Genomic DNA, 25,677 nt, shown 5'->3' with positions numbered 1-25,677 from the left:
ATCTGCAAACACACGATTAACATCAACTCATCCATTGTCTTCTGACTGAATAGAATCCCTCTTACCGTGAAGCCCTCGGAATATTGAAAAGGAGCCCTGGAACTTTCGTCTGCTGTTGGACTCAGAGGCTTGGGGTCAGACATTGAACGCTGCATCATCTTGGCTGTCTTAGGGCTTGCCGGGGGAACTTTAGCCATATCTGGATGGAGTACTTTCTGTGGACTTATGTCATCAGGGAGGGGTTTTTCATAAGGTACAAAGGCTGGTTCTAAGGCGTTGCCTGGGGAAAGTGGTGAAATGGGTGAGTAAAGGACTTTTGGAGATTTGGGTGGGGAAGGAGCCAGTTGGACTGTGGGGTCTGCCCGAAGGTGAGTAGAAGAGTAACCAATCTCTAAAGGTGTTGGGCGTTTCTTGTCTTTGGGTGGAGATGTGGCACCCAGATATGGAGGGCTCTGTGTGTCTGAATCTGTTTCTGTTTGGCATCCTAAACTGCCCCCTTTGTAAGTCTTTTCAGGCGCTGAAATGTGTTTAATTATTTCTACCTTGGCATCCACCCGCGCTCGTATGGAAGGTGTTCTTATGGTTCCCACTGGCTCAGTTTGCACAGATATCTCTGCGACTGTCTGAACTGCTACACTGGAGACTTTGGAAAGGGGTTTGGTCTTGTCACCCTCTGCCGTGCTATCTCCGTATTTCCCTGTTCGCGCTTTTCTCCTGGACCTAGAAGGCATATCCCATTCATCCTGATCTTCGTCGTCAGTTTGGACACTGGTATCAACGCTTTTTTTAGTTCTTCTTCTCCTACTTGCGTAACTCCGATCAGCAGTTTCTTCATCGTCAGTTTGCACACCACTGTCCACTATCTTTTTTAAATTCCGTGGATCATCGGCCACGCTTTCCTCTATCTCATCATACTGCCCCCGAACCTTAGCTCCAGAACTTCTCTTTTTGGGTTGTTTCTCCTCTTTTACAACAACATCTGTCAGAGGTATCTCTGAAACAGTGCTCAAGATGCCAGGTGGGGCAATGTACTGAGTCACACCATCAGACTGAACCGTGTACCATCCTTGGCTCTGTGGTATTTCAATGGCTACCACAGTAGACGCTGTTGTGGTGGCATCTTCAGTGGCCCAAAACTGACTGGCCTCTGTAGCAGCATATTGACCCTCCAAAATTGCCTGTTCTGTGGTGGTTTGTGGAGAAGCGGTCCCAGAGGGGTCATAGTTATACTGGTAGATCTGGCGAAGTTTTTGTTCCTCAAGCTGCTGGTGGAGCTGTTGTTGCAGCTGTTGGATCTGCTCAAGCTGTAACTGCTGCTGAGCTAGCGTCTCCTGCCTCATCATGAACTGGGCCTGCCGCTCCTCCTCTTGTTGGTAGAGAAGGTGCTGCTTCATAGACTGCAGCTCCTCCAGCTTCTTTTGAACCATGATCTTCTCTTGTTCTCGGAACCTCTGAATCTCCTGACGTTCCCACTCCAGCTCCTCAGCGAAGCGTTGTTGCTTAATTTTCTCCAGTTCCAGGAGCTCTCGCTCCAAGTCAAGCTGCTGCTGTTGTTTGTCTTCATCAGGGACAATTAAAAGAGTGCTTTCCTCTCCAACCACCTCAGAAAACACCTCAGACGCTGTGGTTAAGGTAGGAACAGAGTCCATTGTCTCAGCAGGAAGAGTTTCCATAGTAATAGTTTGCAGGCTGGCATTGATGTCAATACTGGTCACTGAGACGTCTGTTTCTGATGCACCTGTCGTTATGAAATATGATCTAGGCATTGGCTGGCTTTGATGCAGGGCTGATAAGGAAGTCATTGCATCTGTTGTATGAATGCCAGATAGATCCCTGACCGTGGTGCTGAAAATGGAGCCGGGTTGAGTGGTGATTGCAAATGTGGAGGGGATTGGAGTTGCTACTGAAGAATAGACAACACCATTGGATGACCTCAAAACACTTCCCACACCATACTGGGGTCCAGGAGGTGGAGTCATTCTTGCTGTGGAATACTGCGGGGTACTAATCCCAACTCCCGAAATGACTTGGCGTGTTTCTGGGTATGGACCTGTAGTCTTGCTTGAATAATCCATTACCTCACCTGAAATACAGGGTAGAGTTATAGTCCAGTTCTCAGAATGAATGGTGCTGTTTGGGTCTGAAAGCCCTTTTATCCTGATGAGCGCAATGAATGGGACTGCATGCAAATCCACAGGTTAACCTAATTAGATGCGGAAGAAAAGCAACGTTGAACATGCAGGCACATGCAGGCAACGACAACAGCAAGAACCATGGGCAAACAAAAATGCATATGTACTTTAAAATATATTGCCAAAGCATCCAAAAAAAGCAAAAATGTAAACAAAAACTGGAGTAGGGATACTTTTCATCCTGAAACGAGATGCATAACACCATAATGACATTTCAAGGCAGGGTCTATGGCTACATCATACTGACCTGTAGACACTCTCCCTGAAGTTAGATCTACTGCTGCATCAGATCCTCCAGAATAATCAAAAGCATTTTTACTTTTATAGAGAAAATGTCCAGCTTCTGCTAAATTAGTGTCTGACATGGAAGGTTTCATTCCACCAATCCCTCTGTAACCATATGGCCCTGACCTATCATATTGATAGTGGTCATCCCTATAACCAAAACGGTCTTCAGGAAGGGTAGTTGCAGGCTGCTGTGCCGTGCAGCTCCGCCCAAAAGGCAACTTGTAAACCATGTCACAGCACACAGCTCGTCTTCCTGCAGTCAAATCAACTGGTTTTTCATCATCTTCTATGATTTTAGTCACCACATTTGAAGTAGATTCATCCATTGTCACAACAGTTCTATGAGACTTTGATGTGCTGAGATCAACCACTTCCCCATCAGTAATCCCCTGAGATACAGTGCTGTCAGTCCATCCATTTGTGACACCGACAGGAGGTACAGTGACAGGCTTTGTGACAGCCAATGTCACTGCCTGAGCTGAAGGACCTAATGATAAGTTTATTGGTGCTTCATCTCGAACTGCAGGGAAGGTCTGGGTACTAGGTTTCCTGTATGGTAACTCAATATGTTTTGATGTAGTAAGCTGGAGTGGTGATGTCACTGCATGCTCTATACCCACTTGGGTTTCTGTGCCTGTTGTGTAAATTGTAGTATCTGTGCACGTGACAACAGCCATTGTTTTAGAGTCCATGGTGACTGGAGTTACTAAAGAGGAAGCTGCACTGAGGTTTATGATAGAAGGTTGGATGGCACTAATTTGTCGCCTGTAAACTTCATTCACTGCAGTCTGCCTTTTCACATCCATTGAAGAAGCAGAAAGATCCATACATTTTTCAGTTGCTTTAGCTTCCGTTTTTGGTATTGTACGCAAATCAATGGCATCACCAATAAGCGGCAACTTTCCATTTTCCTTATACTCATGCCTGTCTAGAGCAAGAGGCTCTGGAGGGATTGGTATAGAAACACTTCTGGGAGCAACACTTGGGACTGCACTTCTCACTGCAGAAACTTCAGGTTTTAAAGCTTCTGCTGGAAGAAACTGTGTAAGGGAAGTTGATACTGTTTGAAACAGAGATGGTGTTACAACAGGGGCAGCAGAAAATGTCCCCAAAGCTCCAGATGCATATAGGATTGGCTGTGAAGCACTTGGAATGTCAGTAGCTGTCATGGGAGGAACTACAGAAAACACTGTTTCAAGGGAAACCAGATCTTTTGGAGGTGATCCCAAGGGCCAACTTGTAATGGCTTGAGCAGCAGAAGAATCTGTTGGAGTCCCAGGTTCAGAGGGCAATGTAATAACCACGTAAGTCTCCATGAGAGACTTAGAATATCTTGGTGAGGATTTATTAGAGTGTGGGGAAAGTGGAGAGGTAGGGGAAGGCAGTTTGTAGTCTGCTGAAGTCACTAAATTTAAGGACATACTTGAAGTTAAAGACAGACCTGTTGGTTTGGGGCATGTATCTGCTGTTTTCTGTGTGGTCACTGGAATCTGAGGAACTGCTGGCTTGGGGGCAATTGGAGGCTTACTTGCCTCTGGCCTATGTGTAAATACAAGTCCAGTTGGAATTGAAGAAGGCTTAGGAGGGACAGGAGGAGGTGCAGTAGCACATATTTTGGTTGCAGGTAATCCATTGCTCCTGCGGGCAGCTGTGGCCTCTACTGTAGTAATAACATCAATATGGGTTGTAGCGATAGTAGTTGGAGTCACTGGAGCTGCAGCTGCCAACTTCTTTTTAGGATAAGTGGGTGGCTTAGGAGAAGTTGCAGGTGGCAATGGTGGGGGTGGGGGAGGAGGAGGTGGGGGAGGGGGAGGAGGAGGGGGAGGAGGAGGAGGGGGTGGCTGGGCTGATATGTCCAAAGAAGAACTTCGGAAAAATGGTCGAGATTTAGGTGGATGGGTAGAAACAGGGAGACTGCCAGATGGTAACCTATATGTGGGCTTTTCTTGACCAGAGATCGTTCCAGATGCAGAATGTGAAGACACAGGCTGTTCCTTAATTTGAGGGGCTATTACAGAAGAAGGTGTTTGGGCCAACCCAGTCTCAGGTAAACTAATTTTTGTTAGTTCAGCCTCAGCCTCTTCCCTTTTATCTTTGTAAGCATCCAAAACTTCCAGAATAATTCCATCCCCAGTTTCTTTCTTGCTTTTTATTAAATCCTTTTCAGATACAGGTAAGTCAGTGGAAATGGTGTCAGATTGTGGCCTCTCAGGTTCAGCTCCTACAGATTCTGTGATAGAAGGTGCTATATCGGAGAAAGAAATCACAATCTGATCAGTGTGGGTTCTACTTTCTGGTGTGAAGGTCTGATCTAACGATACACTTATATCTTCTGGATAGTCAATAATGCTGCCTGGAAAGTAAGTTGAAGAAATTTCCTCAGAGTCTTTAAATTTAGTTATTACGTCTGCTGGCTCTGTATAAACAGTTGTTAGGCTGTCGAGGGTAGTGACAGGTGAGGAGCTATCTGTGGTGCAAACTGAGGAAATAGAGGATGTGAGAGAAGGTGTGTCAGAAGGTGGGACAGATGTAGCACTTTCTGAAGGCTCAGAGTAGGTCAATATCAGTGATTCATGGGCAATTATCTCTTGAATTTCTCTTGTATAATCAGTTACATATTCATCCTCCAGTTCTTCTGTTGAAAAGTGTTGGGTTATCTTAACATCTGGGATAGAGAGAGTTGCACTGCTCGTGGAGTCTGTAAGAGATGCTCCAGACAGGATGCTTGATGTCAAAGATGCATCTTGCACCCTGTCAAAGTCCAGAGTGGACTCTCCCATGTCATCTCCAATGGAAGTCTGCATGAGGCTGGATCCATCTGTGACCTGCATCTGTTGCCGTTTCATGAGTTCTTCATAAGCAGAATCAGCATCTAACAATTTCTTTTCTTCACTGGTAGAGGTTACCATGCTACCCAGATCCACTATCTCATGGCTTTCTGGAATGATATAAGAGCTTGAAACAATGTCCTCTTGAGGCACAACAGAATGTAAGCTTTCTAATTCATAAAACTCTTTCTGTAGGTCTGTAATTTTCTGCATAGGATCATCATAAATCTGCTCCTGGAGTCTTATTTTTTGCTCTCTTCCTCTCTGCTGCATAAACCCATTTTGTTCATCTTGCCTGGTGAGCAGGCTGCCATCCACTGATCCATTGTATGTGTCCTCTACTAAAGATTCATAAATGTAGTCCTCTATCAACATACCACCATACAATGGCTCTTTTTCAAACACTTCATCTCGTTCATTTGCAGCTGGAAAAGCTTTATATTTGTGGGGTTTGTGCATCATTTCTTCATACATCTCCTCAGCACTTTTTAAAGCCTTCTGAACACCTTCTTTCTGCATAACAGATTGCTCATCTGTTGGTGAGTATAAAGACACAGCTGTGGGCAATTTATAAACTTTCTGAACTTCTATTATTTTCTCAGGGCTTATTTCAAATCCTTCTGGGTCTGACTCTATGCTAGGTGAGTACTCAGAACAAGAGGACCTATGGAGCTCCTCCATTTCTGCTGCCTGGCGCAATTCTTCTGTGGGAGATGCATCCTCGATGGGAGAGAGATTACTGGGTGGTGTCTTTGGTCTTTCTCTTCTTCTCTGAGCTCGAAGTTCATCTTTGTCTTTCTTCGATTTCTTACTAGAACTCTTCCTCTGCTGCTGCTCCAGCTCCCTCTGCTTCTCTTGCTCTTTTAATAATTCTTCTTCCTCTCTCAGTTCTTCTTCCTCTGAAGAATCCTCAATGGTGGGTAAGAGAGGACCGTGTGACCTGTGCCGAGCTTTGCGCTGCTGCTTGCTTTCTCCTTTTTTGTGACTTGGGCTACTGTCACTGTCCTCATCAAGTGATGAAACTGATGTAGGGGATGTGCCCGGAGTGAAGCTGGATGCATGGAGACTAGAGGATCCCTCTCCTCTCGATCGGTCTTCAGGTGAGTCCGTCAGACTCTCCATTTCTAACTCTGGCTCTTCGTCAAAATACAAAGTTGTCTTCTTCTGAGAGGATTCTGCAGAGTACTTGTCTGCTATTGTACTGTTGAGTTCTATCGTCTTAAATCGTCGTAACCCTCCTCCTCCAGCGACAACGACTTCTTCACTCTCCTGGCTTTTAGTTTCACGGAATTTTAGTTCAGGACTTTCATCAAAAGTTTCATCATCCTCGTCATGCCAGGAATGACGTCTCCCTGCATCATCTTCGAAGCTAGTACTACTCTTTCGAGTCAGTCGCCTGTGTTTCCCTGCTGCGCTTTTCCCTTTCCCCTTTGTTTCCTCCCTCTTCAGGCTCTCAGTCACACCACCGATCTCTTTGAGTTGACTCCTGATGAACTCTTCATCCTCAGAGCCTGATGCATCCTCATCAGCACTCATTTCTATGATCTGTTTTCGAATGAAGTCCTCCTCTTCCCCAGAACCTTGACTGTCTTCCTGCTTATACTCATCACTGCTTGAGGAGCCAATACTCGTTCTCCGCTTCCTACGTGCAACAGGGGAGTTTTCACTTTCGCTACTGTCCTCAACCGAGTCATAGGATGCTCTTCGTGGACTTAGGTCGTCAACCAGCTCAGGCTTCTCTCTGTGCTCCTTCCTGGAAGGAAAACCTTGTTCGCTATCCTTTTTGGAACTAACTTTCTTTTCTTGACTCTCTTTGGTCTCCTCTTCTGAAATAGTAATATCCAGTGTTTCAGACGGAGTCTGAGTTTTCTGCTGGTCCTGAGGCTGTTCAGGAGAAACGTTCTGGGGCTGTGTTTTCTTTTCTGCTTTTTCACCAACAAGTGTACTTGCCTGAGCTTCCAAAATGGATAGTACTGTACTTTCCAACTTAGCTAAGTCTGAGGGGCTGGAAGGGCTGCTCTCTTGTGAGAAAGAATCCTTTTTGAGTCCTTTCAGCAAGTCTTTCTCATCACTGGGTATAAGACTTGGGATTTCCCCAAGAGAACCTGATATTCCATCAGAAGAATATCCTGTGTCACTCAGGCCTTGTGGGCTCTTGGGTTGCTGAGAACTAGAAGTGTCTGATTTGTCCTCTTCCTTTTCCTAGCAGAGTGGAAAAGACAGAGACAAATGTGTTAGAGTCAAACTAGTCATGTTTATCTCCATTATTATTAAGGAGCCATTAATAATTAAGGGACAATTATAGGAAAATTCAAGTACATAATGATAGTTTTTAAAGTGTTTGTACAAGAACAAAATTGAGAACAGTTGATATTCACTAACATAAGTTAATTTTCTTTTAACACAAATTTAAATTACATGTTAATTGTCATTATGCCTTGTTTTTTTTTCCATTAAATCTATGATGCCCCTTTATATTTTAATTCTACTTTCTTTCAAATATATTATCTGTATAGTACATTTACCTTGGGATGAAGTTCAAGTTGTTAAAAGAAAAGAAAAAGGTCAGTTTCTCCCTCTCCTCCCTCTCCTTCTCCCTCTCCCTTCCCTCCCCCTCCCCTTCTCTCCTTCTCCCTCTCCCTTTCCTTCTCTCCCTCTCCCTGTCCTGCTCCTTTTCCCTCTCCTGCTCCCTCCCCCTCCCTCTCTCTTTCTCTCCTGCATGTATGTGTATGTTCTGCAAGGCCAGAGGGGAACAGTAGGTTCGGTTCATCATTCTTTCCCCAATTCCCTTGATACATGGCCATTCATTGGACCTGAAATTTTTTGTTCGTTTGCTTGCTTGTTTGTTTGTTTGCTTGCTTGCTTTTGTCTTGGCTAGACTAGATGACCACTGAGCCCATGAGATCTTCCTGTTTCTGGCATCCATGTCTTCACTCTCTACCTCATGGTTGGTGTTACAGGTGAAGATGGTCATACATATCTTTTACATAAGTGCTGGAGTCTAAACTCTGGTCCTCATGGACACAGAACAGGAACACACACCCCCATCTCTGACTCTCCCTTGCACTCTCTTTTTCTCTTCTTTTCTTGCATATTTGTATATACATTCTTTTTCTTTAATTTAAAAATATTTTCCATACAATATATTATGGTTATGGTTCCCTCCCTCCCCAACTCATCTGTGCCTATGTTAACTTGACACAAACTAGAGTTATCTGAAAGCAGGGGCTTCAATTAAGAAAATGCCTCAGTAAGAACCAACTGTAAGGCATTTTCCTGATTAGTGGCTGATGGTGGAGTTGGAGCCCGTTGTGCCTGGTATCATCCTTGAGAGAATGGTCCTGGGTTGTATAAGAAAGCAGGCTGAGCAATAAACAGTTTTTCAGAATGGTCAGCCATATGTCATCACACCCACATAATGACACTGAGCAGTTTTCAACAGCACAATATGATGTCCATAATCTAATTAATGCCATCTACTCATAAACAGTAAACGCCACGACACTGGAGAAAAATCGGTCAAAATATGATATTTCATAATTTAATTTTGAAAACCCTATTTTTGTGCTTTTGAGTGCCTACATATATGGTAAAGCACAATGATGCAATAAAGTTTCACACAGATGAAAGTAAAGTAAATGTTATTGTTTCGAACAACTACTGAACATAATAAAAGAGACACTATAGTTTTATAATATGGGCTTTGCAGTCTATCTTGACAGTTGTATAAAAATAACTATTCTATGTATGACAGGATACATAGACTGTAACAAAGAAAAAGAAAACGGGAATCATGAAGTGTTAACACAAAATATTGAAATCCTTTGCCTCCCCTTGCCTGTGGATGGCTTTCCTCTGTAGTCATGTTTCCTTTATTCCTCTGTGCTACACTCTAGCTGATCACCCCTCAGGGCCTGTCTACTTCTCACGAGCTTCACAGGTTCCAGTCACTATGTTTCTGTGGTGCTGGGGCTGTGATGATGTCGCTACTCTGTAAGTGAGGGCAGCAAGGATATAGAATTTTCACTCTGCAGGCTTGTGGTCTGACAGTATCTTAGGGGTCTGATGAGCCATCAGTGAGTTGCTTCTGATGCCTCTCTCTGGCAGATTCAAAGAAAGTCAGACTCATCTAACAGGATACACTGAAAAAATTCATGATGTTAATTTCTTTCCCACTAATTAGACGTAGGTATGTAACCCTTCACAGAAAAATGTGACCTAATTAACTACATAGTTTAGTTGTGAAACATCAGATCACTCATTAATCAGGTCCTACACTTCGCTGACTTGAGGCCCCTACAAACTCATCTCTATTACCACTATTAATCATTTAAAAAAGGATTCTTCATATCAGAACTTGATATCCATTTACTTTTCTTGTAGCTAATTGGTCCTTAACACTGCTTTATTAATAACACTTATTAACAAGGGAAAATTATATGCAAATTACAGTCAATAAGGTGGATCTTGTTTTCTCTAATTGTTGATCTTCAAAATGGCCAAACTAAGTAGTACAAACTAGATAGGGTCAAAGGTTCATGTGAAGGCAACATAATGTGCACAATTTTCTTACCAGTTTCTCATTACACCAGACTTAAAGAGTGGAATTTTTTCTCAGGTGCTTGAAAAATATATGAGTGTACTTATTTAAGGAAAAGTATTAACCCATTTAGATAATATTTAAATGTATAAATGTAACAAACATACTTTTGTGTAACATATGGCACATATATAAAAACTTTACTCATTTTTTCATTTGAAAAATCTGGAAATTGACATTTTTATTATCTGTTTCATTTTTTTTTACATTTAACATCATTTAGAACAACCTCCACAATTCTAAAATAAAAATAAAATTTCAGTTAGCTTCCTTTCGTTTACTAATTTTGAATCTTTGACAAAGTCAGATAGAAAGACTAGTGATACTGTAGGCAGAGTTTTAAAACAGCAATGTTATTTTTCATTTCCCCTAAAGATAATATTTTCTGTTTTGAAATAAATTATCATTACATTCTGCTACACTGGTCTATATTATATTGCATGTTTTCCATGCATGGAATTTATATTTAAACAATTATTAAAAATTTCAGGGGCTAAGAGTGAATAAATTACTAATCCACAGGAGAGATTGAAGAATCTCTTTCCCATGAGTCTCCCATTGCCTTTCATTGGACAGTAGGCTAGTGAGAGAGAAGACAGTGATGAGTTGGCACCCTTTGAAACTTTTCTGATAGTGGGGTACTTTGTAGGGTACCCAGTGGGAGGAAATGTTCAAAAGCACAGATGCTCTGTCACATTTGTCTGTGTTCTTTCCAAAGGAGTTGAATCCAGTAGCTTTCCACATTGAAGAAAAATAGTTCTGAAGTTTAGTAGAGCTAAGAACTGATATCTAGGATACATACAAAAAATTGCAAGACCAGATAGCAGTAAGTGCTTGGTTAATTTTTCTAGACTTGATTTAAAATGAACTAAAAGAAGACAGAGGCTATCTTTAATTGTTTATAGAAAGTTTATGTTAAGATGGTCTGCAAATATGAGTATCTAAATCACCCAAAACCAGATTGAGCCCATATAACTGAGCCCAGGAAAAAGATAACATAGTTCACCAGAACAGTTGGTTATTTCTCACTGAGATTATGCAGGTATTGTGTTCAATGTCTATTGATAACTTGAATATTAACCCTTCAGTTATTTTAGACAGAAACCAAAGTCCATGCTAAAATATGTGTTCATTGTAGTTTGGATCTAGAGCACTGTGGTTTTTCAGTATAATATGTAAAAAAAAAAAAAAAGATTTCAAAAGTTTCCCACCTGAGTAAGTAGGTAAAAAAACAAGAGAATTTTATAGCAATATGACTTTAAAATATGAAACTAAAAGGGTTAAATTGGCATATTTTCTAATATATTCAAATATATTCATTTAAATATCATATATAGTAATTAAAATTTACTTAATAAATGCATTTTAGAGATTTGAAAATAACATAAAATGATGTAGCAACAAGAAATATAAACAACACATTATTAAAACTGACAAATTGATAAATGAACATAAGATAATAAAAATATGCAGGCTGTGAATGTTACCCAAAAGATTGTGTCAAAATTTACAAAGAGAGATGAATAAGGAGAGACCATGCTTCAGAAGTGTCCCAGGATGAAGATCATTAGAGGTTTGTGTCAGTGGCGGCTTTATTATCAGGACAATACTAACATCCTCATTCTACTATTTGCCTCCAAGTATACTTTTATTTGGGGGTATAAAATCTGATTCCCATATTTTTAAAAACAGCTATCATAATATTTATATTATCAATAATGTAGATTAGATAGGGGGAAAGGGGTTTTTAAAAGTGCCTAGAATGTAGTAAGATGTAACTGAGGAGTAATACTTGGATTTTAAAATGGTAATATAGAAACGAGTCAATACAGGGGGTTCTACAGCAGGAGATGGTGACTGTCAGTCCTGAGGTGGGAGGAGGTGAGAAGGATAGCAACTCAGGTGGGGCTTCTGTGATGGGCCCGCAGTGAAGGGCCTGCATAGGCACACAACACACAAGAAAAAAGCAGAACAGTTTCAGAGGGGAGAAAACAATCTATGCATAAGAATCACAATGGAAGTGTTTGTGGTTTTGATTTCTCACTTGGAGAGGAAGGTTATATTGCAGCCAGATACCATAATGGGGAAATCCAAGCTAAGCTATTTAGGCAAGACTACCCACTGTTGAGTGTAGATAGCCTGTCTGTATGAGAAGACCCAAGACAGGAAAACAAAATATTAGAGGTTTCATGTTATCGTTTAAATGTAAGAAGAAAGATTAATTCTTGATTTTGGAAATAAACTGATAATATTGACATTCTTTCGGTTCTTCTTAATTGTTCCCATGATCTACAAAATCCTACTAGGAAATTGGAAGTTCTATTATAAGAAAGAAAAATAAAGCAAAGCAATCACTACATTTGTTCACTGTTAATTTAAAGCTTATTTCTTGGTAAAGAAGAAATATGGCTAACAACAGACAACACACAACACACACATAACAATAAAAATCAAATAAAAAGAGCCTATCAGTTTGAGAGGGAGGAAGGGTTTAAAGGGGATTGATCAATATTAATATACTTGAAAAATTAGAGTTCCTTGAAAAATAGCAGAATTCCTTATTCAAATATTACGTAAGATGGAATATTCTTGAAACTTCTCACTAAAGGAAAAGTATGTATTATTCTAGATTATCTGCAGATTCCAAGCAAGTCTCTCATATTCAGTATATGACGTTAAATCAAGAATAAAACTAGAATTAACTATGAAGATATAAAATTATTTTGATTCTGGACTTTTGACTACACCTTTCTTTTTAACCAATAATTTTGTGCTGTTCACGGCTTAGAAGTCTATCAAAAGGAATGGCAAAACAAGACAAACAACAGCAAAATAACTCCTTGCCCCTTAAAAAGCCAATTGGTTTTTAGGTAAAGAGAAATACTGACTTATAGTCCCATTCTGGGACTATACTACTGCTGCTGCTGCTACTACTAACAATAATAATAAAAAAAATAATAATAATAACAACAACATGGAACTATAGGAATCCTTTCCATTTTCTGTATGACTTAGAAAACGTTATTTCTATGGAATTTGATTAAGATAATAAAATACCTTATACTCGTTAGAGAATTTTATCTCTATGGAATTTGATTAAAGTATCAAAATACCATTTACATGAAAAGATGTTAGAGTTCTCTGAAATGAAGTTCATAGGTTATAGGTTTTCACGTCCACCCTGCCCTTGATCAACTCAGGTACTGTGTAGAGCACACTAGACTGCGATGGTAGGAAACACAACTTACTGTCTTTTCTTTGCCAGGCTCCCCTTGGCCATCCTTTGCAGTGCCTTCTGCCTGTGGCTGTGTTACCACTCTGCTTTCCTTCTCTCCTTCCGTGGGTAACGTTTGAGGTGCGGCGCCTGGCAGATCGTCAGGCCTGGTGTCTGGCTGCTGCTCTTCACCTGCCTTTGCAGCAACTCTGCCTACGGGCTCTTCTTCGGGAATTTGTATGTGAGCTTTAAGAATTTCATGTTTCTCTTCCCCCTCTGAGGCCAATGGTTTTGCTTCTGGGGGTAATTTCTTATCATCAGGAATTGGCTTCTTTTCTTCAAGTGGTGGCTTTTCCTCAGCAGGTGGCTTTTTTTCCTTTTTATCTGCAGAGAGTGCTTTTTCTTCTTCAGACGGCTTCTTTTCCGACAAGGCCAAAACTTTGCTTTTCGTTACTTCGCTTTCTTCTAGTTTTTGATCTGTGGTGACCGTTGGAGGGGTTTTCTCAACTGGTGGTATTTCTTTTTCTGGGAGCGGTTTTTCAGTTTCCGTTTTTACTTCTGTTTCCTTCTTTTTACCTTTCGCGGCCGCTGTGGGCGTTTTCTGAGGTGAGGGTTCTGCAGGGGCAGGCACAGGGGATGCCTTGGGTCCTGAGGATGCAGGTGGCATTTTGCCCATATCTCCAAGTTGTCCTGATATTGCTCTCTGTGTCTGGCAGTTTAAACAAAGCCATTCTTGAATCTGTAAGACAAACAGCAATGAATAGATTAAGAGTACTGCAGACTTTTTTTTTTCTAGAGCATTAATCAAGATGAAAATTTAAAATGCCTCGTAGTTCTGTTGATTGTTGATAGGGAGAGGGTGAATCATTGTCTTCTAAGAAAAAAACCAACATCATTTAGAAAACGTAGACTATTTAAAAGATAAATGCGGCACAATGCTGACCAATGCTGAATTTTCTGTTTTGTCCTCCATGATATCTATCTTAAGGTAAGAGATAAAGGCTGTACACATTGCTTCTTTCTAGTTATTACCATTTAATGTGTATTCATTATGCAAGAAAGAAGGTGGGAGGATCCTATAAATAAGACTGCCTGCTTTCTTATTTTGAATTGTCTCCAGATAAATTCAATTTCAAATCGCTTTTCACACTGGCTCCCCTCTGCAGCTGTGTGGCTTAAATACCTTACAGAAAAATCACTTACTATTGTAGAATACTATTAGAGAAAAGTTTTAATTTGTCCCCTGCTTTCTATTTTTTAGAGACTTCAAAAATGGTGCTTAATATATTTGACTATTTTTTCAAAGCTTTATGGGGTTATGGATTCTTAATGTCTTACCTAAAGTACACAGATGGATGCCAACTGTTACATTCAATAATGTAAAGCATTAGGATGTATTTGGGTCCCGTTACTTTCGGTGTGTTTGATCCCTCATTATCAATCTTTCTTTTTTTGCCTTTGTTTTCCTTCCTTCCTACCTACCCTCTTTTTTTCCCTTCCCTTCCTTCACTTTATTTCAAAACAAGGTTTCTCTGTGTAGAGCTGGCTGACCTAGAACTCTTTATGCAGACTAGACTGAACTGGAACTCAGAGATCCAACTGCCTCAGCCTCCCAAGTGCTGGGATTAGAGGTATGTGCCACCACCACCCAGCAATATATTAATGTCCATCTTTATTAAGTTTCTGTGGAAGCATCTCTGGTTCGAACCACAGTTTTACATAACAACTAGATCCACAAGTCATTGGGACTCTTGCCCAATACTGAGTGTCTCAATTCTGTGCTGAATAGTCAACAAAAATAACAGACCATCAATCTTGATCTGTACTAAGGTTTCAAAAACCATTGTTTGATTGAGATACATCTTGAGATATCTTCATTATTCATATTTTGAGCTTGACATTTAAAAAAAACAGACAAAAATAGCAGCTTCTCAGTGCTGTGCTGTCACAAGGATTCTAAAAATCCCATGCAGGTGTGCACTAGGCACTTTCATCAGGACATTTCCCAATATAAATAATCTGGGGACTTTTAATCTAGAAGTAATACAGTTCCCATTCCCTTGGGAAGTTCTGTCTATTTTAAAATTCCGATTGTTTTTTGAGAAATTACTCTTACTTAGTTGTCATATATTGAGTATATGGTTAAGTACCACAGAGCACATGACTTTTCTTAAGAAAAAAAAAAGACATTCAGAACATGAAGCACATTGGTATTTGGAAGACAGTATACTCAATATTTTCATAACTTTTAAAATGAAGGTGAGAGGGTTAACAATGTATAATAGATGTACCCAATCCATTGCGTCAAATAAAATACTTCACTCCCCCAATATACAGTATGTTTGGTAAAGGTAAAAAGCAGTGGTGTCCGTTCTTCCACGTAAACAAATGACTGTGCGTCTCTATGAGATAACAGCAAGAAACAAATCCTGAAACCTACAACAGCTCCCTGCCTGCAAGATGTACTGGAGCAAGAAGGGAACACATGTTACAGGAGGTAATCAATCACTCTTTGGTTGGCTTTATGTCACACTGCACAGTTAGATTCTATATGGGACAGTGTCAATGAGGCCAAGAACCTGAGGCTAGATAGGTCACGAGCGCTAGGGTATGTCTACTATGATTATTCTATTAAGTCACCATATAGCAAGTAGATAGCCATAGATAAATGCACTTCTCAATTCTCATGAGAGAAGCTTCTTTTCACAGTAATTAACACTGACATCTTCAAATGGACAATGTGCAGACAATGAGATACTTTTGAATGTTCAGCCCTATATACAGTATCTGTATCACACTTCTGAAGTCAGGGCTCAGAGATATATGCAGAAGGTAAGAAGAAAAGATTGGGAGAGTCATAGTGGTAGATGGTTTCAAGGAAACTACATTTCGCAAACATAACATGGCAGATGTATCTATGGATTCACATAGACTATGACACATTCACAAGACCTGCACAAACTGAAGTCAGACAAATCCCAGCACAGGTGATTGGAAGAAGGCATAAATTTCTATACTTATCCACTGGTCCTGTTGGGTAGATTCTGGGAGAAGGAACTTCAGTTTTCTTCAATAGAATGACGTCGGTATATCAACCATACTGTAGGACAGGCTCCCCTCCTTCAATTATAGTTGGTCAATACAAATTGGGACTATTTGATTGTTTTAAAAGAGACAAAGTACATGCAGTTGGGTGGATAGATGCGGGGAATGATTAGTTTGGCATATGGCCGCATGTGCGCGCGTGCACATGGGTTCTTGAATCTTGTTCGCTGGTTGTGATTTCTGCAGATCTGCTGCCCCAGTCGGCTGGGACTGCGACTCTGGGCAGCAGGAGCTCACACAGGAAGTTCAACTGTGTTCCTCTCACACTGCTCCAGGAGGACTCTATAGGGGCTAACGCCTGGGCAAGGAGTGAACTCAGCCTGAGGTGGGGGAGGAAGGGAGCAGGCAGGGTTCTCTGAGCTCGGAGGCCCAGGGCCACCATTCTGGGGCTCCCAGACTGTTGCTGGGAGCCTACTGCGAGACAAGGGGCTTGCAGGCAGGACCAAGGGAGGGGGAGGGAAGCCTAGATCACACCACAGAAAAGGGATTCTTTTGTTACTCAGAACAGCTCTGGCTAGCTTGCTTGCACAGGCAGGCCTCTGTGGGGAATGCAGAGGAGCCCTCAGGAAAGCATGGCGACTGCTGCTACAGGCTCATCATTAAAGGCCTTCTTCACGGTTCCTCACAGGGCTGCCCCAATGACACAAGAAAGTCCATAGGTTTTTACAGGCTTAATTGGCATGGCGGATGGTAGTTGAATCTGGATGCACACCCCACACTTAAGTCAGGGGATCCTGACTTAAATAAGGAGGGAGGAGGGAGGAGGGAGGAGGGAGGAGGGAGGAGGGAGGAGGGAGGAGGGAGGAGGGAGGAGGGAGGAGGGAGGAGGGAGGAGGGAGGAGGGAGGAGGGAGGAGGGTCTGGAAAGGAATACTTAATTAGCTATGCCTTCTGGCCTTTAGATAACTCATTAATATAGAAATCTCTCTAGGGCTGAGGCCTGTAGTCATGCCCTCTACCTGTGGAGGGTGAAGCAAACCTCTTTGGAAGGGGATGCATTGCCTTAGGTGACAGGAAAGCACAGGTTAATGGAGCTGGGGGTGGGAAGGCCTCATGTCAGGAGCCTGGAATCTGGGAGCATGGCAAAATGTATTCCGTCCCTTGCAGGGTCTCCGGCCATTTCTAAGCCAATGCTCTACCAAAACCCAAGACCCCACAGATAGAGAGGTTGAAGTAGATTTACACGGAGTTGGGGACGGGGAAAGAATAAAATTCAAATATATTGTATAACCTCTATAATGTTTTATGATTTAGAAGACCAGAAAATCTGCTGTAAAATTGTGTCTCCTAGAAACAAAAGGGAAGTCTCACCCATGATACTTCAAGAAGGTCCGAACAAGTACTACACCAATAGACATACTAAAATGCAAAGTGGAACCTCACAGGGCCCTACCTATAGACAAAGAGCTACAGGCCCCTAATTGTTGAAGTGTGGGAAACAATCTTCCCTAGGGAGGATCCCCCTATTTGATTACTAAATATAAAGAGGTCAGCTCTGAAATTATATATATGTATATATATGTATATATATATGTATATACATATGTATACATATATATAATTCCATACATATATACATATATACATATATATTATTATCCATGTATATACATATATTATACATATATTATACATGTATAATATATATACATATATATGTGTGTATATAATTAGCATTAAACAGAGTATGTTCTATTTATACATTTAGGCATTGTATACATATATATCATATCTATATCTTATGCATTATAATAAATCAACTAATTTAAAAGAAGTCATGAATTTGAGAGGGAACAATATGGGTATACGGAAGAAAATTTATATTTAATACAGACATTATATTTCTGAAGACATTTCTAATACTGACTTTACTCTTGATCTTGCCTCTGCTAACTATAAATGCTTATAGAGACATTTGTAAACTTATAGACATAAATTTTGAGTTTCTCAGTCTATGTTCATTTGCTTTTATGTATTCCATAGATTTTAATGTTTTATTTCAAGGACAGTCTTAGTAGTGTCAGTGGAACAAACTATTAATAAAAAATGTTATCTAATTATTAAATGTAACAAAATCAGAAGCCTCCATATTATGAAAATACTCACATTCTTATTTATTTCTTTAAACTCAGTTATTAGAATAAAAATGTATATCCAAGTAGAGAAAGTTCTGATAAATTAGTATATAAAAATAACTATGCTTATCACACCATATCCAAACACATTCACTTGTCAGGTAGAACATGTTAGTAAAATGCATTTATTCTAACATTAAATCATCAAAGCTTCTTCAAAACAAAACAACACTCTAAAAATCCATTAATTTTAAGAAGGAAGCAGGAAATGAAGGCAATAATAAAGAAACACCAAAGGGACTGCACCGTGCCACTCAGCATTTCTCCATCAATAAGTAATTTGCTTTATGTAGAATTTCAGCTGTAACTATAGCAACAATACCATTAAGTAAAATCATAGAATTCAGGGCTGCTGGTTTGTTTTTCTAAGTGTCTTTTTTGAAGCATGCATAGAAGGCCTGCAGCAGGTTGAAAATTACCAATAGACTTAAAATACTTTGGAAATGATGGTCAAAAATACAGTACACACACACATTTATATTTGCATCTGAGATGTCTTGCATATAGCATTTTGCATTAATTTTTATTAAAGTAACAACTGAACTGATTTGGAAAATAATACACTCTCCACCTTCCTACAACAGAAGTATTGAACCAGAGGCTTATTTTGAGATGGAGAGAATTACAATCAAAATACAGTTTTTGTCTTGTGCACCTTTTGGCTCTAAAATAAAATACTTAAACAATAAGTTAACATTTTGATGGCTTGTTGATGTGCATAACATTTAGAATGTTATTAGGCAAAATATTTAATTATAATTATGTAATTGTATAATATAATTATAGTAACTTGAAGTCATTAATTTATAAATCATGTATTTATAAATCATATCTCAAAAATATTTTAAAATATTTAAGTGTGTGTGTACACATGTATACAATATGCACAAGAGAGTGCAGTTGCCCAAGGAGTCCCAAGATGTCAAAAAAGATATTGGTTTCTCAGAGTCAGAGATGCTACTAGGTGTTGTAAGCAATTTGATGTGAGTGTTCAGCCTTAAACTTGGGTTCTGTAGAAGAGCAGCAAGTGTTCTTAATCACTGAGCAATCTCTATAGCCATTGAAATCATTTTTCATTTACTGATAGACCCAAAAGTATGGCAGCATTGTCATTTGAATCAGTAATTTATACTATTTTAGCTGTATTTATTTATCTTAGGATCCTGTGTTTATAAATGTAACCTGACATTCAAAAAATGCCTTGTGTTTTGTTATTTGTAAAAGAAAAAAAGAAATAGAATTGAACGTTGGGAACACTTTTTCTAGACTATACAACCAGGTCTTTTAGACTACAAAATTAAGATGTTAGGAATTTTTGATCATAGTATTACCATTTAAAAGTGTGCAAATGATCCAGTTATGGTGGTGCAAGTCTGTCATATCAGCACTCCAGAGCTGACAGCCAGAGGAAGAGAATTCTAGGTCTACTTCTGCTACACAATGAATTTAAGAGTAGAATGAGCTATATAAGATGCTGTTTCAAAAACAAATGTATGTAAAATGGTTTATTTGTAGACCTTTTATTCGTATTCTTCCTCTCTGAAAAATGAATAGTATATGGTTGAAGTTCTTTTATTACTATGTATTATATTACTATGTAGTTTAAATTAGAATATATAATTTTTTTCATACTTGCTTTTTATGATTACCAAAAGAATGACTCAAGTACAAAGTACAATATTTAATTATCTGTTCTTTCTCATTTGTTCATATGTTCAAAATGAATTACATAAGAAGTTAAGACATGTATATATGTAACAGGTATGTATATATGTAAAGCAATACAAAGTTAGCATGCTCTTATGTAAAACTGGAACATGGGAAATACATACTTTACTGAGTTAGAGTAGAATGAATGACTAAATTTAAGAATAAGGATTAATTTAAAAAATCGTAGCAGACTATATAAAACTGAGAGAATGCTGAATTTCTAAGTTTCTTTTCCCAAGGTGACCAGTAACTATGTCCATATCTACCACTTCTGCAATGCCACACAGCCCTGTACATCCCAAAACAATTACTCTGGTTTTTATCTTTAGAAGTATAAACAATATGTTTCCACATATGCAAAATATGTTAACAGTATTTCCATAAATATCCACATGCTAAGTAAAATCACATATATCATATAATAAATAAAAATCATATATACATGTATATATATTCTAATCAGATATTTTAAATATGCTGAGAATATAATTTCATATTTTGTTGGTTTTGGTATTCATTTTTTCATGACCTAAACCAGAATCCCTTTCTGTTTTCTTTCCTGTCATAATACATATACATTTTTCTAAACTACAAAAATAACCTGAGTGGTAATTTAAAGAGTTATAGATATAGCACACAAATTTCACACCTGAATTAAAATATCTGTAAATTATTACATTGAAACAATCATGACTGAACAATCTTCACTAAAGGAAACCATGGATATAGGTTCTATTAACACCACATACACACAGATACACAAACATGCATGCACACAGACACACACAGAAACAGACACACTCACATACACAGAGACATACATGTACATATGTATACACAGTAGCAGTTATTTGTCCTGCTGTGACAAAATAACTATCAAGAAGTACACTTAGGAGAGTAAGGGCTTGTGTTTGCTTATATTGTGAGCGTACAAACCATCGCAGTATAGAAGCTTGAGGAAGCAGCTGTTCATATTGTATTCACAGCCTGGAAACAGTGATGTATGCTTGTGCTTAGTTTTCTTTCTTTCATCCACATAGAAGGTGGGTCTACCCACTTTAATTTACCTAACATCTAAAATGCTTTACAGATATGCCCAGAGACTTGTTTCCAATGTAATCTCAGATTCTATCAATTTAACAACTGATATAAACTATTAAATACAGTATTAGTTTATAGTATTAGTTGCTATGTCAAAATTGCAAATCCTTGTCAGCTAGTTTATTCTAGAAATAAATTTCTCCTAGTCCTGGAGACAGGGAAATCCAGGACTCCAGAGAAAGAAATTTCCTGTTTTATGTTGCACTCAGGCTGGGATAAACTGCAGCTTAAGAGTCAAGGAACATCTTGAGAGGACAAATCACATTCATGAGGTTGTACCCTAATGACCTAATTATATTGTATATACTGTGCATATGAGTGTGTGTCTACATATGTATCTGGGTGCATGCTGGGTATGTCTAGAAGTCAGAGGTTGATATCAGGTATTTCCTTCACTTGTTCGCTTGCTGAATTAAGCTCGCCAATTTGGACAATGTAGGTAGCCAGATTGCCTCAAAGATCCCATCAAAACCCTGAAAATGTGGGACTAGAAGATGGACATTACATCCTACCATACAACACCAACCCTACTTCTGTTTGTTGGAACTGTATAGTGACCACTATCTGTAGGGCAAGTGGGACTGTGCCAGACAGGCATAAGAACTAGTAAGGTTCAGTGATCTCAAACACCAGGAATCTCAGAGATTTGAGAACAGCAGGAGTTGAGCCACTTCCTACCTGTCTCTGTACCTTCTCTGGAACATGTAACCACAACACCCCACTGAAAGGAACATGGGTACTCAGGTAGCATAACACCTAGGATGATTTGCCATGTTAATGAGGCATTACAATACCCTAAGCCTTCAGCCAATGACCTTCTCCCCAAAGGTATATAATCCCCGATTCATCCCAATAAAATGTATGTTGTTTATATTCACCAGCAAATAAAGTGATATGAATAAGCAAGGATTGTCTCAGAGAACCCATTCATTAAAGGCTGCTGCAGGAAAGGCCTTCACCTAAAAGAGATATGCCTAAGACTCTCAAAGAAGACTTTTTCTTCTCCAGCCTCTCTGGTACTGAGCATTTGCACCCAACCAGGCTGGATCTTGTTTGGCCTCGGCTCTGCCTTTCCCCTCATGCCTGGTGCATAGCAACCCCAGCAGAGAGGCAGACCAAAGTGCAACAATTATCTGCCCCCCACAACTTTTCAATAAATACCACATAGGTTTTCAATGACCTATGATATGTACTTTTGGTATAAAGAACAAATTTACAATGAATACTGTTAAGTGACTGACCCAATAAGTACTTTCTTGAAAGCAAAGATGTGACTGAATCTTATTCAGAGGCATTGGATGAATTGAGAAGAAGGTGTGGAACACATAAGGCAATTATCTGAAAAATACATGAACTGTATTTCATTGGTCCATATTAATGTCAAGACTACTGCAGGAGCGGTTTGGGCAGAAATACTTGGTGACTTGAAGTCTGAGAAAAGATAAGGGTTGTGGTGGTTTAAGTATGCTTGGCCCAGAGACTGGCACTATTAGGATGTGTGGCCTTGTTGCAGTAGGTGTTGCCTTGTTGCAGTAAGTGTGGCCTTGTTGGAGGAAGTATATCACTGTGGGGGTGGGCTTTAAGACTCTTCCTAGCTACCTGGAAGATAGTCTTCTGACTGCTTTCAGATCAAGATGTAGAACTCTTGTCTTCTCTGCAACAGTGTCTGCCTGCTTTCTGCTATGATGATAATGAACTGAACATCTGAACCTGAAAACTAACCTCAATTAAATGTTGTCCTTTATAAGAATTGCCTTTGTCATTGTGTCTCTTCACTGAAATGGAAACCATGACTAAGACATAAGTTTGTACCAAAAATAGGGTATTGCTGTGATAGGCCTGACCATGCTTTTGTTTGGAAGAATGTGGATTTGGGGGATTGTATTTAGAAAGCCATGAATTTAACTGAAGCTTAATGGGCCATTATAGTAGAAATATGGAAGACATTGGTCTATGGGTGATTTGAACTCTGCAGATCATTCTTGTGATGTTTCAGTGAAGAATGTTGCTGCTTTTTGTCCTTGTCTGAAGAATGAGACTGAGACTAAGGTGAAGAGATTTATATTAATTGCATTGACAAAGAAGTCTCAAAAAACCCATAGACTTTTGCCTGCTTTTTTTTTCTCATGAAGAGTGTTTCAATCAAGCTTAGCTATCTTAGAAAGGAAAAATACAAAATATATAGTTCAAAGAGTAAGATGCACCAGGAAGTGGAATGAAACTAAATCTAGAGTTCAAGAATATTAAATGGAATTAAGGAAGTAACGATTTCAGGGCAAGATCCCACCCAGCTAAACTTTTGGATTTCTAGTTTTACAAGGGAGAGTTATATCATGTTAGGTGTTATTGTAAGCTGGTTATTGTTTTTATTTGGACATAAGGAGATATGATTATCTGTCAAATTGAGAAGGGATAGATTCTTGAAGCTTGACCAAAATAGAAATACTGACCTCAGGCCATGGGTAACTTTATCAGCAGTATCTACCACATCAACACTCAGCAGCATTCTTGAAATTCAGAAGCTCACTCTATAAAGTTGATCATGCTAGCACTTTTTTGTCCTGGGAATAATTTTATTCCTGCCCATCATGTTAAAGCTTGTCTTTAACAACATCAACATGTTGGCAGCCAAAGTACATGGCTTGAATCTGAAAATGGACCCCCAGACAGAGTTATTAAATTAACAGGCTGGCAAGCCAAGGACAGGTTAGATTCTGCACAGAGCCTTAATAACCTAAGACAAAAGTGCATTGCTTTTGATAATACATATTCCATGACAGGTAAAAAAGGCATTCTTGTCAGAAAGACCTAAGACATGCTCAGTCTTGTTAATGAAATAAAAAAGGGGGACAGGCAGAGAGCCTTTGGGGCTGCTCAGCAAGAATCTGACATGGGCCAAGGACAAGGAAATGGGCTGCTTGGCAGGAATATGACATTGGCCAAGGACAAGGAAGTAGGCTTCAGGCAAGAATCTAACATTAGGCCAGAACAAAAAGTAATTTCAGGCAGGAATCTAAATTTTAGGCTAGAACAAGGAAGTAGGCTTCAGACAATAAAATGCCTTTGGGCTAGGACAGGGAAGTTGGCTCAGATATTTTGGTCATCTGATAAGCCCTTAGAAAAACCATGATTATGGGAGTGTTCATAGAATTTTCTTTATTGCCTTTCTTGTCCTTTGATTATTTGTGTTTATTGTCTTGCTTGTTCCTTGACTATTTGCATCTATTGTATTGCTAGTCCCTTAACCTAGAACTGTCCTGAATACTTGCATGTAATTCAAATGATATAAAAGCAAAAGGGAAGATGGGAGATGAGATAGGGGGTTCTAAGGAGGGGAAATAGAGAAAGGGGTTGACATCTTACATGTAAATAAATATAATATCCAATTTAAAATGAGAGAAGGGATAAGTTGTGTTGGCTTATCTAGGTTTTCAACTTGATTAAGGTCTACAATGAAAAGCTTAGGTTTAAGCATGGTGGCACATGCCTTTAATCCCAGGAGAGAGAGGCAATCAGATCTCTGAGTTAAAGGTCAACCTGGTATAGAGTACCTTCCTGGTAAAGAAAAGCTTAGGTCCAGGAGTGGTGGTGTTACATGCTTTTAAACCAACATTCAAAAATACAAAGCTGTAGTGGGGGGTGGGTTCCCTAATTGTTTGATTGGATCAAATAAAGAAGTTAATCACTGGGCAAAGATGTAGAGGCAGGTTTTCCAGGTCCCAGGACAAAGAGCAGGAGATGGGATTGAGAAAAGTCCTTTTTGGTCTGGCTATGGAGTAGAGAAGATGAACACCATGTAGGTCTGTGTGCTTCTACCACCAGATGAGGCTTGGCATTGTGAGAGGCCAGGGAAGACCACTGGTGACGGTACAGCCTGAGTTGTAATTGAAGGGCCAGACCTGAGGGGATCATACAAAGGAATTGAGGCTTGTCACCATTAAGGGAACCTATGAGAGGCTATTGGTGAAGCTCAGTTGCTGTAGAAAACTCCAGAATATTGGAGATGCCAGTACTGTGGCATGATCACCAAGAATAGCAACAGCGGTGGAATGGAGTCAACCAGAGCCTAGAGTACTACGGAGAGAAAAGCTGGAGAAGTGAACTATGCCCTTTTAAAAAGCCCAGAAGATCATATGTAGATCCCAGACATTAGAACAAGAAGCTGTAAGTTGAAGTTGCTTTGGATATACCAAGATGTTAGAGATACCAGAGCCATGGGATACCTGCTGAGGAAAGCTGCTAAGAGGGAGTGGAACCAGTGTAAGAGAAATAAGTTTGTTGCAGTCAACAAAGATAAAAAAGTTGGAGGTTTGAAGAATGCTTTGACATCAGACATGGAGATGGAGAGTTTGGACTTTGCCCAGCTGTTTTTCTGTCTTGCTATGGCCCAACACTTCCTTACCGTGATATTTTGAAATGATAATGTATATCCTATGTGATGGTGGATGTATGTGATGTGCTTTTTTATTTTTATTTCTTAGAGATTACAGTTAAGAGATTGCATC

At 39.5% G+C, this 25,677-nt stretch overlaps 1 protein-coding gene across 7 annotated transcripts in view; it reads right to left on the bottom strand.

Moving 5' to 3' along the window:
• Positions 1-25,677, bottom strand: part of Pclo (piccolo presynaptic cytomatrix protein) — a 323,641-nt gene that overhangs the window by 185,757 nt on the left and 112,207 nt on the right. For 6 of the 7 annotated variants that reach the window (XM_076913130.1, XM_076913132.1, XM_076913133.1 and 3 more), the window contains exons 4-6: positions 13,157-13,861; positions 2,440-7,510; positions 66-2,083 (exon numbers count right to left, since the gene is read on the bottom strand). In XM_076913130.1, coding sequence (XP_076769245.1) covers positions 66-2,083; positions 2,440-7,510; positions 13,157-13,861 — 7,794 coding nt within the window. The remainder of the gene's footprint in view (positions 1-65; positions 2,084-2,439; positions 7,511-13,156; positions 13,862-25,677) is intronic. The other variant, XM_076913135.1, reaches the window with a different exon arrangement.

Source organism: Arvicanthis niloticus, chromosome 15 (assembly GCF_011762505.2).
Source record: "Arvicanthis niloticus isolate mArvNil1 chromosome 15, mArvNil1.pat.X, whole genome shotgun sequence".
Classification (NCBI taxonomy): domain Eukaryota; kingdom Metazoa; phylum Chordata; class Mammalia; order Rodentia; family Muridae; genus Arvicanthis; species Arvicanthis niloticus.
This window is presented reverse-complemented; position numbering and strand designations above follow the sequence as displayed.